This window comes from Delphinapterus leucas, chromosome 18, assembly GCF_059928025.1.
Source record: "Delphinapterus leucas isolate spDelLeu-1000000601 "Yukka" chromosome 18, BTC_Dleu_Yukka2, whole genome shotgun sequence".
Taxonomy (NCBI): Eukaryota; Metazoa; Chordata; class Mammalia; order Artiodactyla; family Monodontidae; genus Delphinapterus; species Delphinapterus leucas.
This window is the reverse complement of record NC_143146.1, coordinates 54,537,127-54,553,236: the sequence shown is the minus strand read 5'-3', so window position 1 is coordinate 54,553,236 and position 16,110 is coordinate 54,537,127. Positions and strand designations below refer to the sequence as shown.

The 16,110-nt window shown below is 37.0% G+C and overlaps 1 protein-coding gene across 3 annotated transcripts in view; it reads left to right on the top strand.

Moving 5' to 3' along the window:
* The window catches only part of VWA8 (von Willebrand factor A domain containing 8), a 364,128-nt gene that overhangs the window by 188,415 nt on the left and 159,603 nt on the right, over positions 1-16,110 (top strand). For all 3 annotated transcript variants that reach the window (XR_016388682.1, XM_022574923.2, XM_022574922.2), the window contains exons 22-23: positions 11,689-11,764; positions 13,815-13,950. Coding sequence is in view for 2 of the 3 variants with exons in the window: in XM_022574923.2 (XP_022430631.1) it covers positions 11,689-11,764; positions 13,815-13,950 (212 nt within the window). In the remaining variant the exon portion in view is untranslated. The remainder of the gene's footprint in view (positions 1-11,688; positions 11,765-13,814; positions 13,951-16,110) is intronic.

Sequence of the window (16,110 nt, the reverse complement as noted above, 5' to 3'; positions counted from 1 at the left end):
ATATAATAATTATATGTTTGGTCTTCATTCCCTTTCCCAGCACAAGAGCTTCTAAAACGCTTGTAATTTCCTGTGTTATAAGGGTATCTTTTGTTAAAATATTTGGTCTTCGTCTTCAGTTCTAAGACCCTTGGAATCTCCAGAATGATAAGAGAGTCTCATAAGATGACTCTAGGGTCTCTAGAGAATTGTCGGGTGTGGAAAACCCACATATTTGGTGTCAGAAGTAGAAATAGATCGTAGTACTCCTAAAATGTCTCATGTCTGCACACTAAAACAATTTAAAATACAATTTCCTACACATGAAGAGTTTCAATGAGTTTTGAACCTATTCGTTCAAAATATATATAAAGTGTGACGCTGTCTGATTAGTTTGCAAAAACACTGACATCAGGAAAGATGGAAATTCCCAAGCCTAACTGTAACGAAAACCTTTGTATGTTTTGATAGATGAGATTGAAAAATGCATGTTGAGCTATAGGGACTGCAGTCAATATTGCACTTCTGTTTGGAGCTACGAGTCTTCGTGAGCTCTTTTTCAGCTATAATAAGTATTATATATATATATTAATAAGTATTATTATAGGACTGGACCTCAATTTAGGACTGGACCTGTAAATCACACAAGTAATAAAATATATTAATCACATTATTCTTTCTGAAATATCCTTCTTTAATTTTTAGTGAGAACAAAAAGGGTTTTTTTGTATTATTAACAAATAAAATTTTAAAGTGTTTTTAAGGTATTGTTTTTCATCTTTAGCTCAGTTGTCGTTTCTATTTTGGTGTACTTTAGAATGTATCTTCTTAAAACAAAAACATTTTATTAATGGTACATTTAGAGCCACTGACCTAGAGTAGGCTCTGCTATTATACACGTCATTCTTTATCACAATCACGTGTTTCCACCTCTGTCTTCCCTGCTAGACAGTGTTCTCTCCCTAAGGGCAGGGGCATTTCTTTGAACTGCCTCCTCCAGCATGATTTCTGGAATATGGTAGATGTTTGATAAGATTTGTTAAGCAAATGAATAAATGCAATGTCTGTTCCTTCCCATCCATCTTTGAGACATCCATTTAGAGAATCCTCTCTCTGAAATGGATAGATGATTGGTCCTCCATTCCCATGAGATGGAAGTCAGACTCTTAGCACATGATATTTAGGAAGAGTGTGCACTCCGACTCACCCCACCTATCCAGCTCTACTCCCCTCCATGCAGCTATGCTCTAGACATGCCCGGTGCTTCCCCAAACTACTCTTGTTATCTCCAAACTTCGACATGTTTTTCTATTCCTCTACCTGGAAGCACCTTCCACCCATCTCTGCCAGTTAAAATCAAATTTAATCATCAAGATCCTGTTTTCTTCCGTCAGAATTAATTGCCTTCTCCTCTGTGTACCCATTGAACTTTGTTTTAATTTCTATTATAGCCCTTATCACATTCTGATGTAAGTTATTTTTATTTTATATTTATTTATTTATTTTGGCCGTGCTGGGTGGCATGCAGGATCTTAGTTCCCTGACCAGGGATCGAACCCATGCCCCCTGCATCGGGAGCGTGGAGTCTGATGTGAGTTACATTTATCTTATATGTCTCTTGTCATGTGAGTTTCTTGAGAACAGGAGCTCTGGATTATTCATTTTATAACCCTTCATGCCTAATAATCTGCTTTACAAATTGGTAATCCATAATATGATTTTAATACACTCATGGGTTTATTCATCCTTTATGCAAACATTTATTACATGCATAGAAGGTACAAGGCATGATGACAGGCTCTAGGTATATTAAAAAATATATATATATGTGGTATTCTCTTGTCTATAGATGGTATGCCTAGTGAGGGGACAGTCATAGAAATGTTACCGAGCAAAGGCTCTCTGCCCAGTGCACATAGAAGCCAATACCAGGGCTCAAATCTGTCTCCCCAGTCTGGGGTTCAGTCAAACCTTCATGTGTTAGGTGAGGAGGGCTGGTATGCAGAATCACTGGCAGGGCACGTTCTGATTGGAGGGCTTTGGAAAGTGGCCATTTGTGGTAAGGTGTGGTAAAGGGGGCTTCAGCACTGGGTCTTCCTGGACGATGGACCCTTCGCCTCTGAAAGGGATCCCGTGTTCAGGTTCTGGTCATGTCCTGGTCCTTTGGTTCCATGGCCGGGGGAGGGGGTGGGTAGAAATTTTGGTGCTAGGTGTTACTTGAGGACAAAATTTTCTCCTCTGTGCATGCTTGGCCTGCATGACTTGCAGTTTTGTTCTGCTGTCTTTGAAAAGTAATTCAGTAACTTGTTAGAAACAGGATAGGGCCAGTTTGGGCTGGTTCTGCGGTTACCTGAACAACTGTTTCATGAGTGTAAAATGCTTTCTATGGGCCAGTAGTTCAACTGGGAGTATAGACGTGAGAAATACTTAATGCTTCAAAGAGGAGGCAGTATTTGAGTTGAGCCTTTAAGGAACGGGCCTTAACAGTTTGTCAGGCAAAGTGGGGAGAAGGGAAGAAAGAACTTCTCAGGAAAAGTGCACACAGTTGGGCACAGTGCTTAAGGAATTACCAGCAACTCAGGGCAGCCTAGGGTACGTGACTGGAGTAGCTGACTGGAGTGCACCCATTTCAACAAACATTGTTGAACACCTAGTAGATGCTGCTCACTTTTCTAGCATGAGTGACTGCATCAGGAACAAAAGAGCTAAAAACCCCAGGCTTCATATTTATATTCTAGTTGCTAGTGAGAGAGAACAAGATCATTAAAATATGTAGTCTGTCCGGAGCCCGTGCTCCGCAACGGGAGAGGCCACAACAGTGAGAGGCCCGCGTACCACCAAAAAAAAAAAAAAAAAGTAGTCTGTCAGATGGTAGGTGCCATGGGGAAAATAAAGCAGGGAAGGGGGGCAGAGTGAGGTGTATAATTTTCATAGGTTGACCAGGGAAGGCCTCCCTGAGAAGTTGACTTTTGAGTAGCCCTGATGGATAGTAACCTATTTCCAGCCTTTTGCTCCTATAAACATGCCTTTTATATTTTAAGTTTTATCTGTGTATTAAGTACTCTTTTTCAGGTTTTTGAGATCCTCTGGCTAACCTTGAATAAATAGCAATAATACCTAAACTCAAGTGAGAGAACAGGACAAATGGACCACACCTTCATTTTCATCCTGAAAGAGTAGAAGAGATTTGCCCGGGAGACGGGAGAACTTTTCATAGTCCCAAGGTGACCTGAGCTGCTGCTATCTTGAAAAGGTGCAGTAGTTGAGATGCCCAGCAGCACCAGTCAGAAAATGCTGCCCGTAATGCCTCTTCAGCCTCACGTGGGAGGCTCTCCACAGTGATTATCCTGACACAGTTCATAACGCAGTGAAAAAAACAATTGCCATTTCATACCCACTCATTTATTTCATTTGGGGTTCAAAGAGTGTGCTAGATACCGGAAGAGAAAAAGTGGCCAGAGACTGAACTGGCTGAGCAGTGTCAGCCGTCTTCCACTCACCCCGGTGTCCTAGACAGCAGCTCTTTGTTGCTGTCTTCCTAATGATCCCTTACACGCATTTGTATTGGAACAGCTAGGTATATTATGGAATGGCATTCAAAATCTCCATCAGGGGCTTCCCTGGTGGCGCAGTGGTTGGGAGTCCGCCTGCCGATGCGGGGGACGCGGGTTCGTGCCCCGGTCCGGGAGGATCCCACGTGCCGCGGAGCGGCTGGGCCCGTGAGCCATGGCCGCTGAGCCTGCGCGTCTAGAGCCTGTGCTCCGCAGCGGGAGAGGCCACGACAGTGAGAGGCCCACGTACTGCAAAAAAAAAAAAAAAAAAATCTCCATCAAATTTTAAGGAAAAAACGTGAGATGGCGAAGAAACATGCTAGAGGACTGCTCTGTCCTCTGCCCTCTGATTCCTCAGAGGTGTTTGTTCCTTCTCCTCTGCCATTAAAATGACACTGGAAAATAGGCTGGGGTTGAAGTGAACTCTTTAACTTCTGTTGCTAAAAGCAGTATATATTATTTTTCTTATGATTCAGCAGTGTCTTCCTTTAAGAACACCTATCATAAAAACTTAGTAAAATAGGTATATTACAGAAAACTTAACGTTTATCGATTTTCTTTAAGTTAAGAGTTCTCCAAATAGAATGCTTATTTACATACTGTTTTCTATTTGACTCAAGTGGTTCAAGTGTGATAAATAAACCAGAGCACTGGGAATTGTTTCAAGTTGATGAACAACCAGAAATTAGGATAAAATAATTCATGGATTATAGTATACCGAATACTATTATGGTAATACAAAATGCAACTTACATAGTAAATTTTAAGCTGTAAGTATCCCACAGGAGGTGTATTTTGGGTTATTAACCAACAGAAGCATGCCTGACCAGTTTCATGGAGAGCTGGTGGACTTAGGTCTTCTCTGACTTAAATAGTCGAAGGCTGGGCTTCCCTGGTGGCACAGTTGTTGAGAGTCCGCCTGCCGATGCAGGGGATGCGGGTTCGTTCCCCGGTCCGGGAAGATCCCACATGCCGCAGAGCGGCTGGGCCTGTGAGCCATGGCCGCTGAGCCTGCGCATCCGGAGCCTGTGCTCCGCAACGGGAGAGAGAAGAAAAGTGAGAGGCCCGCGTACCGCAAAAAAAAAAGAAAAAAAATAGTCGAAGGCTGTTTATCATTTGTCTTAGTGATCGAAAATACTTATTTTAACTTTATTTTGAATTGCCTGTGGTAAAATATCTTTTGATATTTAATTTCATGCAAGATCCAGTTTCTGCTGTGTCAAAGGTGGCACATTATTAGTATGGTAATATAAGTTTACTTAAATATATTACGAATTTAAGCTCAGCAAAGGAAGGAATGTTTACTTTCACAGATACTTATCCATCTTATCTAAAGCAGTGCCCATTAATAGATGTCCAGTAAATATTTATTGAATGAATAATTATGGTATATCCTGACATGAAAGTGTATTCACTTAATTTTTGACTCTATCAAACTTTTATGTTGTTACCCAATTAACGAGACATTTAAAAATATAAATTACTAGATACTATATTTTCTTTTGTTTTTCGCGGTACGCGGGCCTCTCACTGCTGTGGCCTCTCCCGTTGCAGAGCACAGACTCTGGACGCACAGGCCCAGCGGCCACGGCTCACGGGCCCAGCCGCTCCACGGCATGTGGGATACTCCCGGACCGGGGCACGAACCTGTGTCCCCTGCATCGGCAGGCGGACTCCTAACCACTGTGCCACCAGGGAAGCCCGATACCATATTTTCTGATAAAGATTTATCCAGTGGATACAATATTCACCCGCCTCACACTCTGGTTTCTTCTGTGTGTGCATCTTTGTACACTCATTTAGTTTTGTACTTTAATCTTCATTTCATTTTATTCCTTTTCAAAAACTGATTAGAAAATGCCTTATTTAATGTCAGAGGAAAAGTTAAATAAGAGGCATGCATATTGTTTTTCTTTTTTTGTCTGGTAAAGGGGAAATGAAGTTCCTACAAAGAAATTAGGTCATTTTGAGTCCCTAAAATTTACCAAGCCAGAAAGCTAGTTTTCAGAGTAAAGACAAAAGATTCTGTGTTTAATATTCTATCTTAGTATATTTATTTTTAAAGACTAGACAACTTATAAAATGTTCAGATTTTGTTAAAGTATTTGATTATCAGCATGGCTTTGAATATTGGAGGAATTTCTTTTTTAATAAGTGTTACTATATTGCTAGGAGACGTGATAAGGAGCGTAAGTAGATTTTGAAAACTATTTTGAAAATTTTAGCTTCCATCAGATGACTGTTTTGCTGTGGCTATTTTCTACCTGCTGTTCCCAGAAGAGCCTACCTCTGGAGAGCAAAGTGCTGCACCACAGTAGAATTCCTTCCATAAATACTATCCCCCTAAGGTCTTCCTTCCTTTTATGGTTTGTTAGCATTTTATGCATCTGGACATAGTGATGAGTGATTGACAACTAAATAAACTATTTGTCCTCCAAAACAAGTATTTTAAAAGCCGGAGTCACTTTGGCAGAAAAAATATTTTGTTTATCTTACTGAAAGGACTTTACCCTCACAGCATTCAAAGCACATATAATAATCATGTCTCTCTCACTTTTATCTTTCTTACTTTTTACTCTACTGTATTTCCTCATATGTTCTATTTTGATTCCCTCTGTAGAGATGAGTCATCTTGGGTTTCAAGAGTTTAAGTGATTGAGACTTCCCTGGCAGTTCAGTGGTTGAGACTTCACCTTCCAATGCAGGGGCTGTGGGTTCGATCCTTGGTCAGGGAGCTAAGATCCCACATGCCTCACGGCCAAAAAACCAAAACATAAAACAGAAGCAATATTGTAACAAACTCAATGAAGACCTTAAAAATGGTCCACATCAAAAAAAAAAGAAAATCTTAAAAAAAAAGAGCTTAAGTGATTGACCAAACTAGGAGGACTCAGATTTAGGCCAGTGCTGGTTTTCAACTAACACTGCAATAATCATAGTTAATTTTTGTCTGCCTTTTTTTGTAGTGTATGGCAACACTGCTTATATTAATGACTGTTTCTGTTTGAGGGCTCAGGGAAGTTTCTTCCCCAACATGGCAAAATAAATATGTCTTTCATAGGCAAGGTAGGAAGGGAGTGTTCAGAGAGCCCAGGATATTTGTAAACATTAATTTATTCTCAAATTTAATTAATTCTCAAATTTGTTTGCATCCTCTATGTCTAAGTACCACTCTCTCTTTTATTAATGATAATTATTATTAGTACTTCTTATCTTTATTTCATTACTTGCTTTAAAATAAGCCTTGTGGAAGTGATATTCTTGTTTATTCCATGACTTCTTCACTTGAAAATATCCTTCAACAGCACTTCTCAAGTAATGGTATGGTTGTATCTTATTTGTGAAAATTACCATTTAATTCTATTTTTATAGATGATTTTTATAATCATCCCACTTTTTAAAATATTGAGCAAATATTTGTTAAGTGCCTCCTAAGTGCCATATTCTATCTTTCCTTTCTCATGCTTGGCTTATAATAATGAGTGGACTGTTACTGTAGCCATCTCTATTTTAATGAACTACAAAGTTAGAGAAGATTTCTATTAGCTATTTAAAACTCTTGTGTGTCTTTTTTCTTCCGTCACCCTTGTGTTTAACTATAATTGTTTTTCTAAAAGACAACTAACCATAAACCAATTTAAATACAACTTACTAAAATATTATCCTCAAAGTAAACATTGCTATTTTGAGATCTTTTGCTCCTCAATAAATTCAAAGATATTAGCTTAATGTACCTTTATAAGCAACATTGCAAGGACAGATTGTGCTTGCTCTCCAGAGGCCAATTTTCTTTCCTTAGTTTAATAAAAACCTGGTCTTTATTCAATCTAATTACTTTTTATTGCATCTGGAATCATTTAAAATTACTATTGAAACATTAATAACTCCAACTTAAAAAAAAAAACTTTAAAATCACAGAGTTAAAAGAAGACTAGAGTTTAGCACCATATTTCTTTGAGTAGCCCCTTCATTGACACAGGCTTTAATTGATGGACTGCTTTAGTTTTTAAGAGAGTAAGAAGTGAGAACAATTGGTGCTAACATAAATGTCAGCAATTAGCTGAACATTCTAATTAATTCCTCAAGCGTTGCTGATAACTGTTATGTACTGGAAAGACATCCCTTTATTAAACTTTAGGCTAAGGAAATGTTACTAAGATGTGTTTTCTTCTCCTCAGTATTGTTGAAATTGTTGAGTCTATTTCAACTTTTATGAGTTTATGTTTCAAAGCTGTTATTGAGAGGAACAAATCATAATAGAATTGAAATTGTAACAAATAAAATATTCTCTTAGGGTCGTTGCTTATTTGTGTGGAGAATAAATATCTTTTGATCCAAGATGCTCCTAAATACAAAGCAATGATTTTAATCAAATATTTTCTGAAAAAGAATCATTATATTGTCTTTACGAGTCAATTCACATGCTACTTGTGACAATAGTCATCTGATCATTTACTTAGTTGAAGTTTATAATATTGTAAGATACCTTGAAAAACAAGCTTTTTTCTTGTTGTATGAAGTACTACTCAGAAGATAGTGGGTTCTTTTCTTTTCTTTTTTTTTTTTTTTTTTTGCGGTACGCGGGCCTCTCACTGTTGTGGCCTCTCCCGTTGCGGAGCACAGGCTCCGGACGGCAGGCTCAGCGGCCATGGCTCACGGGCCCAGCCGCTCTGCGGCATGTGGGATCTTCCCGGACCGGGGCACGAACCCGTGTCCCCTGCATCGGCAGGCGGACTCTCAACCACTGTGCCACCAGGGAAGCCCAGTGGGTTATTTTCTACTCTTATATAATAAGGAACTTACATATAAGCCAACCCATTTTTTAAAAGTTGAATGTAATTTTACATATTTTGCTAGCCTTTGCAGTCCTTTGATATATAAGACAAAGGACCAATAATAAGAATAGAACAAAGCCACTTTTTTCCTTTAAGCTCCTCTTTCTCATGGCCTACTCCACTGAAACCCATGATTCCCATTGGTATTTATCCTCATTTGTTGTCCTTTTTGGGAATCATCTGATTTACGCTTGTTCTCTCAAACCTATGGTTTTTATTTCTAACACAAAAGTCTTTTGAGAAATCTAATTTGGCAAATTGTATGCTATCAGAATTCAAGTGTTATAGAACAATTTCATTTGCCTTTTTAAAATTGGAATTCAGCTTGAATTTCCTGTTCTTAATCTGCTATGAAGCACTCTAATTCTTAGGGTAATGGCTGAATTTCCTTTCTACTGGCAATGATACAAGAGTTCCTTTTTCCATTTCGGTTCTGGGAGGTGTCATGTTGTTGCCCATTAAATATGTGACAGCTGAGGTGTGAAATTCACTATATTGCTGTAAAAAATCCGTGTGAACACGTCTCTTTCTCTTCCTCACTTACCCCCTTCTGTATTGCCAGGATATTAACAGTGAATTTAAGTGATATTTATTAAACTCTGTTCTTATTTGTTTAAAACCCTAAAAAAAATTTAGCAGACTAGAGCATAAAGTATATCCTACAGTAAATTTATGAGACCCAGGAATACAAAAAATGGATGTGTGACTATATATCATTATATTGCATAAGAAACATTTTATTCATACTAAAGTTGATAATCACCAATACATGTCACAATATATTTTCACTTTCCTTTAACATCCCTCAAGGCTTTATTTTAGATACATTTCAATTTGAAGGTTAGTGAAGGAGCGGCTGGGCCCGTGGGCCATGGCCGCTGAGCCTGCGCTTCCGGAGCCTGTGCTCCGTAACGGGAGAGGCCACGACGGTGAGAGGCCCGCGTACCGTTAAAAAAAAAAAAAAAAAAAAAGAAGAATGTTGAATTCTTTATAAAATGTAGTGCTAAGCCTAGAGCAAACAGTAGATCACCAGACAGGCACCAGGCCCATGAGAGCCGGTGTCATGAGGCTAGGAGCTTGGAACAGAGGTCAGGAATGGCAATAGGCCAGACCTCCAGGGAATAAATTAAAGAAACCAATCACTGTTTAGTCAACTTAGAGGGAGAAGCCTTTCAACCTAGGTGCAAAAAAAGGTAGTCTAGAAATTGTAAATGTCAGTAATCGTACTGCCAACATACTTGCTCAAGCCCTGGTAAATGAGAACTCTGATGCAGAAGTTTCCTGCTACAGTAATAAGTGTAAATCCAACTCAATTTGAAATCCATGATGGATGTAGACCATCTCCCCCTCTGTCCCCTGACTAGTCAATCCCAAGTGTACGTCTCAACATGACTGTACCTTCTGATATACACTCATAAGTGAATAAGGAAGATTCCTTACCTTAGAGTCAGCCTTAGTCTAACCCAACGTTTATTAAAGTGGGTTCTGTAGTTCCAGATTCTCTGTTAAAAAAAAAGAGTTCCATGATCCAATATATTTTGAAGTCCATATACTGTATGTTGCACTTTTAACTTTTAACATTTTTGTTCATTTCATTCATGGATTCATTTATTCAACAAAGATTTATTAAATTCATCCTGTGAGTCAGACATCCACTAGATGCTGGGGACAGGATGAGGAATAAGGTAGATATGGTCTACACTCTGAAATCTTAACAGTCTGAGTAGAACGACAGATAGTAAAAATTAGCAACTACGATATAGTGTGGTAAGGACTGAAATAGGGGTGACCCAGGACTCAAAGGAAACATACAGCAAAGCCACCTAATTGGTCTAAAAAGGGTCCACAGGGGCTTTCTAAGAAGTATCATCTGTGCTAAAAACCTGAAGATCAAGTAGAAGTTACACAGGAAAGGAACTTTTAGTCACAGCAGCAGCAGTAATGATCACAACAAATAGATAAAGCTGGCATGTCATTTTACTCTTTCTATCTGCCATATATTGTGCTAGATACTTTCCCAAGTGTTCTATCAGTGATATATCTGGGTAGGTTTTATTATTTACTCAAAATCATATAGTTAATAAGTGGCAAGAACTAGAATTTGAATCCTGTATGGTCTGACTCCAAGGGTTTTTTCCGCTACTCCACAAAGTGCCTTTCAATGCAATTAACTGATTTTGATTAAATTTGTTTTGCTAAGGCAAAAAATGACTTGAGCGATATCTTAAGTTTGCTTTATCAGTGATCGTTATGTAGTATTTATTAGGTTTTTTTTAATAGAATCACATTTTATATTTTAATAATTGTGATAAAATTTAGCATTTGGGTAGAAGTCTCAGAAGTATATTATGGCACTGAGGTCTGAAGTTCACATTCCAAATAGTATATTACACAGAGAAGGTACTCAAAACAACACGGTGGTAACTTCACATTTTACGTTGAATAAGTGGTAGCGTAGTTTGAAAAGATAAGTTTGAACTCTTGTAAAGAAAGATGCTACTCACATTTTGGAAGTAATTTAATTCTCTGTACGACATGATCAGGATGGCCGTAGGATTTTTTATTTTTTAGATAGAGTATATGTAGAAGGTGAAGATATGAAATCGATCTCCTTAAAAAATGTCTGCACCTACCTATAACCAACAGCCTATATACACACATTTTTGGCAAGAATATTCATAGGTGATGTGAACTTCATATCTCATCATGTGTGGAGGTGCATAACATCAAGATAACTCACTATTAGTACTTTTGAAAATCCTGATCTAAAGGAGAGTCAGGTAAATAGTAGTAGGTAGACTTAAGAAAGTAAAATGGATTGCCCTAATCCTAGCAGAAATGTTCAGAATCCCATGGTTGCTTTTGCACCTAGTGATGGCAGATTGGGCCAGAAAGTGTAATTCACAGACCTGCTATAATTGGCCACGCCAGCATGCCAGTCATCACCAAACTCACCATCAAAATTATTTTTAACGAACCTAAATATTGTATGTAAAATACAAATATATTTTTTTTAATTTCTCCTTTTCACCTTCAGGGAGTTATTTTGAGGAGTGAAATGGTCACAAGGGAAATTACTGGAAGAAAAAAGAGAAGTAAAGAACCTGGATAATCTGTAAACTTGGATTAATTCCCAAACCGTTGTAATTTATATTGACATCAACAAAATACTATTGCTGACTGGAATTTCATTTGCTTTTTTATTCATCTTAGGGAAAGCTGGATGGGGGTGAAAAAAGAAATGCTCTTGTGTTATATTTTATTCGTGATCAAATGTCAGTTTGTTTCCTTACTTACTATAAAATGTGTTGGTTTAACTTTAGGGACACCACGGTCCAGACCCTTACTCTTCAGCCTTCTGTTAAAGATGGACTTATTGTGTATGAAGACTCACCTTTGGTTAGTAATACAATTATATGAATATTCTCAAATGTATTTTTTTGAATGATAATTATATTTCAGCCTTTGAGGGTGAGAAATCTCCCATTGGTTCCAATATGTTTCAGTCTTAACTGGAAAACACTCATTCTTATGTCATTAGGAGAATGGATATTTGAATGCAAATTACTGGGAAAATAACATGTTTTCTTATTCTGTTCTTCTCTCTCCAGAGTGAGAGATTTTGATATCCTCTAATGATTACTTTTCTATTCCAGAATTTTGAAAAAAGAAAGAAATTTGCTGTTTTCAGATGTACAGACTTCGAAATTAGATAATGCTTCTAGAATGTTTTAAAAAATGATTTTAATTAATAAAATATTCACCCAATGTTTTAGACAGCTGAGAAGATCATTCCTCAGCTTCTCACATAAGACGCAAAGAAATCTGGCCTGCCAGGCACACCTCTCTGTGTAGATAACTCCTCGGCAGCAATGGCACAAATAAGCCACCATGAGAACCTCTGTGGTCCAGACCCCAGCGATGGGAGTCTTTAGGACCTCCTGCCTGAATTCAATCAGATTGGACCTGCCTTTTCTGTGAACAAAGATGTGAAGGCTGGAGTTAGGAGTAGAAGCTACACGTTTTCTCTCTCTCTTTTTTTAAATTCAGCTTATTTTTACACTAAAATTAAAAAGAAAAATCCTTATTCATTTTTTAGAATATGTAATAAAATATTTGTAGTAGAGAGAATCATCTGTGTCTTGATCTATATTTCCTTAAAATTATTTGCCAAAATTATGTAATGATAAAAGTTTATGATATGGTCCATTTTATATTTCTTACTATGTAAAAAAATAATCTTTGGGTTTACATTGAAATTCATTGACTATCTCCTCCTATGCACTCTTTACTTTTTTTTTTTTTTTTAATTTTTGGCCATGCTGCTTGGCTTGCAGGATCTCAGTTCCCCGACCAGGGATTTAACCCGGGCCATGGCAATGAAAGTACCAGGTCCTAATCACGAGGCCACCAGGAAACTCCCTCCTATCCACTCTTTAAAAATGTTTTTAAGGATTTTTCCGAACTTTTACCTTTCTTCTAATAATGTCACCACTTAGTCATCTAAGACCTGGAACTTTTTCTTATTTTTCTTTCACTTCTTCCCATCTAATCAGTTGCCAAGGCTATAGATTATACCTCTGGAAAACTCTTCAGATCAATATAATGCTTTTTATTTCCATTTTTCTCCCATGCCTCCTTCCCTAAAATCAGGCCCTCACACCACTTTTTTACCAAATTGTTATGGTACTCCCCTTTTAGTCTATTCCGCATATTTCTACAGGATTAAATGTACTAACGTGTAGCTCCAAACTCCATTGTTATCATGTCTGAACTCATAAATCTTTAATTACATCCTATTATTTAGTGAGATAAAGCACATATTTTTTGGTCTGGCAGGCAACTTTTTAGTAGTAGAGGCCCAATCTACCCTTTCAGATCATATTCTCTCTTTTCTTACATTTAACGTCTGCTTCAGCCAAGATAGATATTCATATTCACTCTTCCCTCAGTGGGCTGCAGGATTTCTTGAGTTTGACCATTGATTTTCTTTGTCTTGACTACCCATCTCCTCACCATACATACTGATCTCTTAAAATCATACACTCTTTTAGAGCCATCACAAGTGCAATGTTCTGATATCCAGTATTGATTGTGATGTCTCACTCCTCTTAACCCCCATGGCACTTTAATTTCTCTATTCGTTATACTTGTTTTAATACTCCCCTACCCTGGGGTGTGAAATGTTGTGAATTCCGCCAGCATAGGGATAATTATGAAGCTGAGGGAAAATAAAGTGCTTACTGCAGAGTTAGCCGTTTAGTAACTATGAGAAGCTTTTGGTAGAGATCCATAAATTTTGTTTCCGGCTCTGCTACAGACAGTTTTGTGATAGTGTATTTATAACTTACATAAAACCACCTATTATAAATCCAAATCAATGAGTGATGACATTTTTAAAACGTTTGCCTTCATTTTTTTGTTTATGGTAAATGTTCTGTCTTCAAAGGTTAAAGCAGTAAAATTGGGTCATGTTCTGGTAGTAGATGAAGCAGACAAAGCCCCAACAAATGTCACCTGTATTTTAAAAACTCTAGTAGAAAATGGAGAAATGATTCTAGCAGATGGAAGGCGCATTGTTGCAAGTGAGTATAAAAAAGCAACTTTTCTTTCAGTATATGCAATTTTTACATCTCCGGTATCAAATCACACACTTGGCTGGCTATTTATCTGCAAACAAGCACAAGTTAATATAAGTCAAGTTGTCTGTATTGACAATTATTTGTAAAATTCAATATGTCTGAATCTAGCTTTGTCAGTTTCACTTTCGTATAGCCAGAGGGCAACTTTGAGCATTTCAGTCGTAGTTTTAGGACAAATCGGCTTCATAGTTTTTCTACTCTGAGAATACAAGCATATAATCCTTTGTATACTCATCTCAATTATTTGTGTGCAATTTATTTTCTTTCATTGTTATCTGGAATTTTTAAAGCTCTACCACATTTCTGTTACTCATAATATTAAAATTAATGTTATTATTAGCTCAGTATAATTAGAAAAAAATTGCTGGGCATTTTATATCTATCATATATATGTATGAATATATCTGTGTGTATACATATATTACACACACATACCAGCTTCAGGAAGAAGTTAGTTATTCTCTGTTTTGGAGTATCCTCCTCCTTTTATTTTATTTTTGTTGTTGTTGTTAGGGGAAATGTACATAGATAAATCTCATAAGTCTGTTTAAGCTACAAGGAAAAATTGTCTAATGCAATGTGAGAACATTTTCTAGTTTCTAATATAAAATTTTTGTGTCATGAAAAGACTCGAAGATCTATAACTAGCCATTAAAAATATACAGTCAATAGTAAGGAACCAAACAAGTTGAGACTAATAACTGAAATCTTCAATATTCAAAGAGAGTATAAACAGAAGACTCCATAAAAATGTACAAGTGCATCACCACAGAGACTTCTTCTTGGACACTGTCATTGCAAGACTGCTGTTTCTAAGCCTAGGAAACTCAGCACTAATAAAAGTATTCTAACATTTCAGTTTCACAGTGAATTTATGGGAAAAAATAAGAATTTGACTTAAACAGCCTGATTACTACCTTTTAGAAAGATCATTCAGACTCAAGATTAGAATGCTTCCTGCCCTTTTTAGAGGCATTATGAGGACAGTGGAATGGAAAGCAAGAAAGAATTGCTGAAACAAACTTATAGTTAAACAGTGACTATCTCCTGGTAACCCTTCACATTTTATTAATATATTTTTGAAGGATAGTCTAGAAGCAAAGGAGTCATCATAATTCTTAAATTCAAGTGTGATTGTAGATGACATTTTAAACACAAGAGCAACTGAAGCTCTTTTGAACATGGTTTCATAAAGCATCACTTCTACGGCTATGTTTCTCATTTTCTTTGCCTTTTAAAATTTTCATGTTTTATTGCTATTTTTATTTTAGTTAACTAATTAATTAAATGTTGTGTGTGACCACATACCCTTGTATTTACCACTACTGAAATTAGTGGAGATCAAACGTTAAAACTAAAGGTGGTATTAGTACGTGAATATATGGCACATTGCAAGGTTACTTTTTGGTATCATAAAAAAATACAAGTATAAGTTCCTACAGACTCATCTCAGATAAAACTCCAGGTGTTTCACAACTATCATTTCTTAAAGATGGACAGCCTAAGGCTAAGATTTAAATAAACCCAGATGACAGGTATTTCTTCTTAAAATAACCATAATAAAGTTTTTACTCTCTTAAGTTATTGTTTGGCCTAGCAGTTCTATCTGAAATGCACATCAGCAAGTAGTATATAATATTCACTTCCTTTAATACCTTAAACATTTGCACGAAGAAAGTTCCAGTCAACTTGAAATTATGTATTTTAAGAACTATGGTAGAATCCCTTGAATGGAAATTAATCATCTTTGCGCTAATGAATTGACTAGGTGGTCAAGACCTTTATTCTATGTGGTTAAGTTTCAGGGTGCGTAATCTAAACAGGAATTCCTCCTTAGCTACAGAATGAAGGCTTTATGCAAAGTGATGCCGCTGCTGATTGGATAAAAACTAAAGGATGTTTGGATTATCCTTTGCGTATTCTTTGGATTATCTATTGTTATAGATTCTTTTTATTAAAGGAACACTAGCATCTCAAGCCAAGTTTAAGTACCATAAGACAACATTTAGACAAGTTTGCTTTCTAGACGTGCATTTAATTTACAGAAAAATGCAAGTTCCCGTATAGTTTAGTATACGCTTTACCAGTATTCTGTTGCTAAGC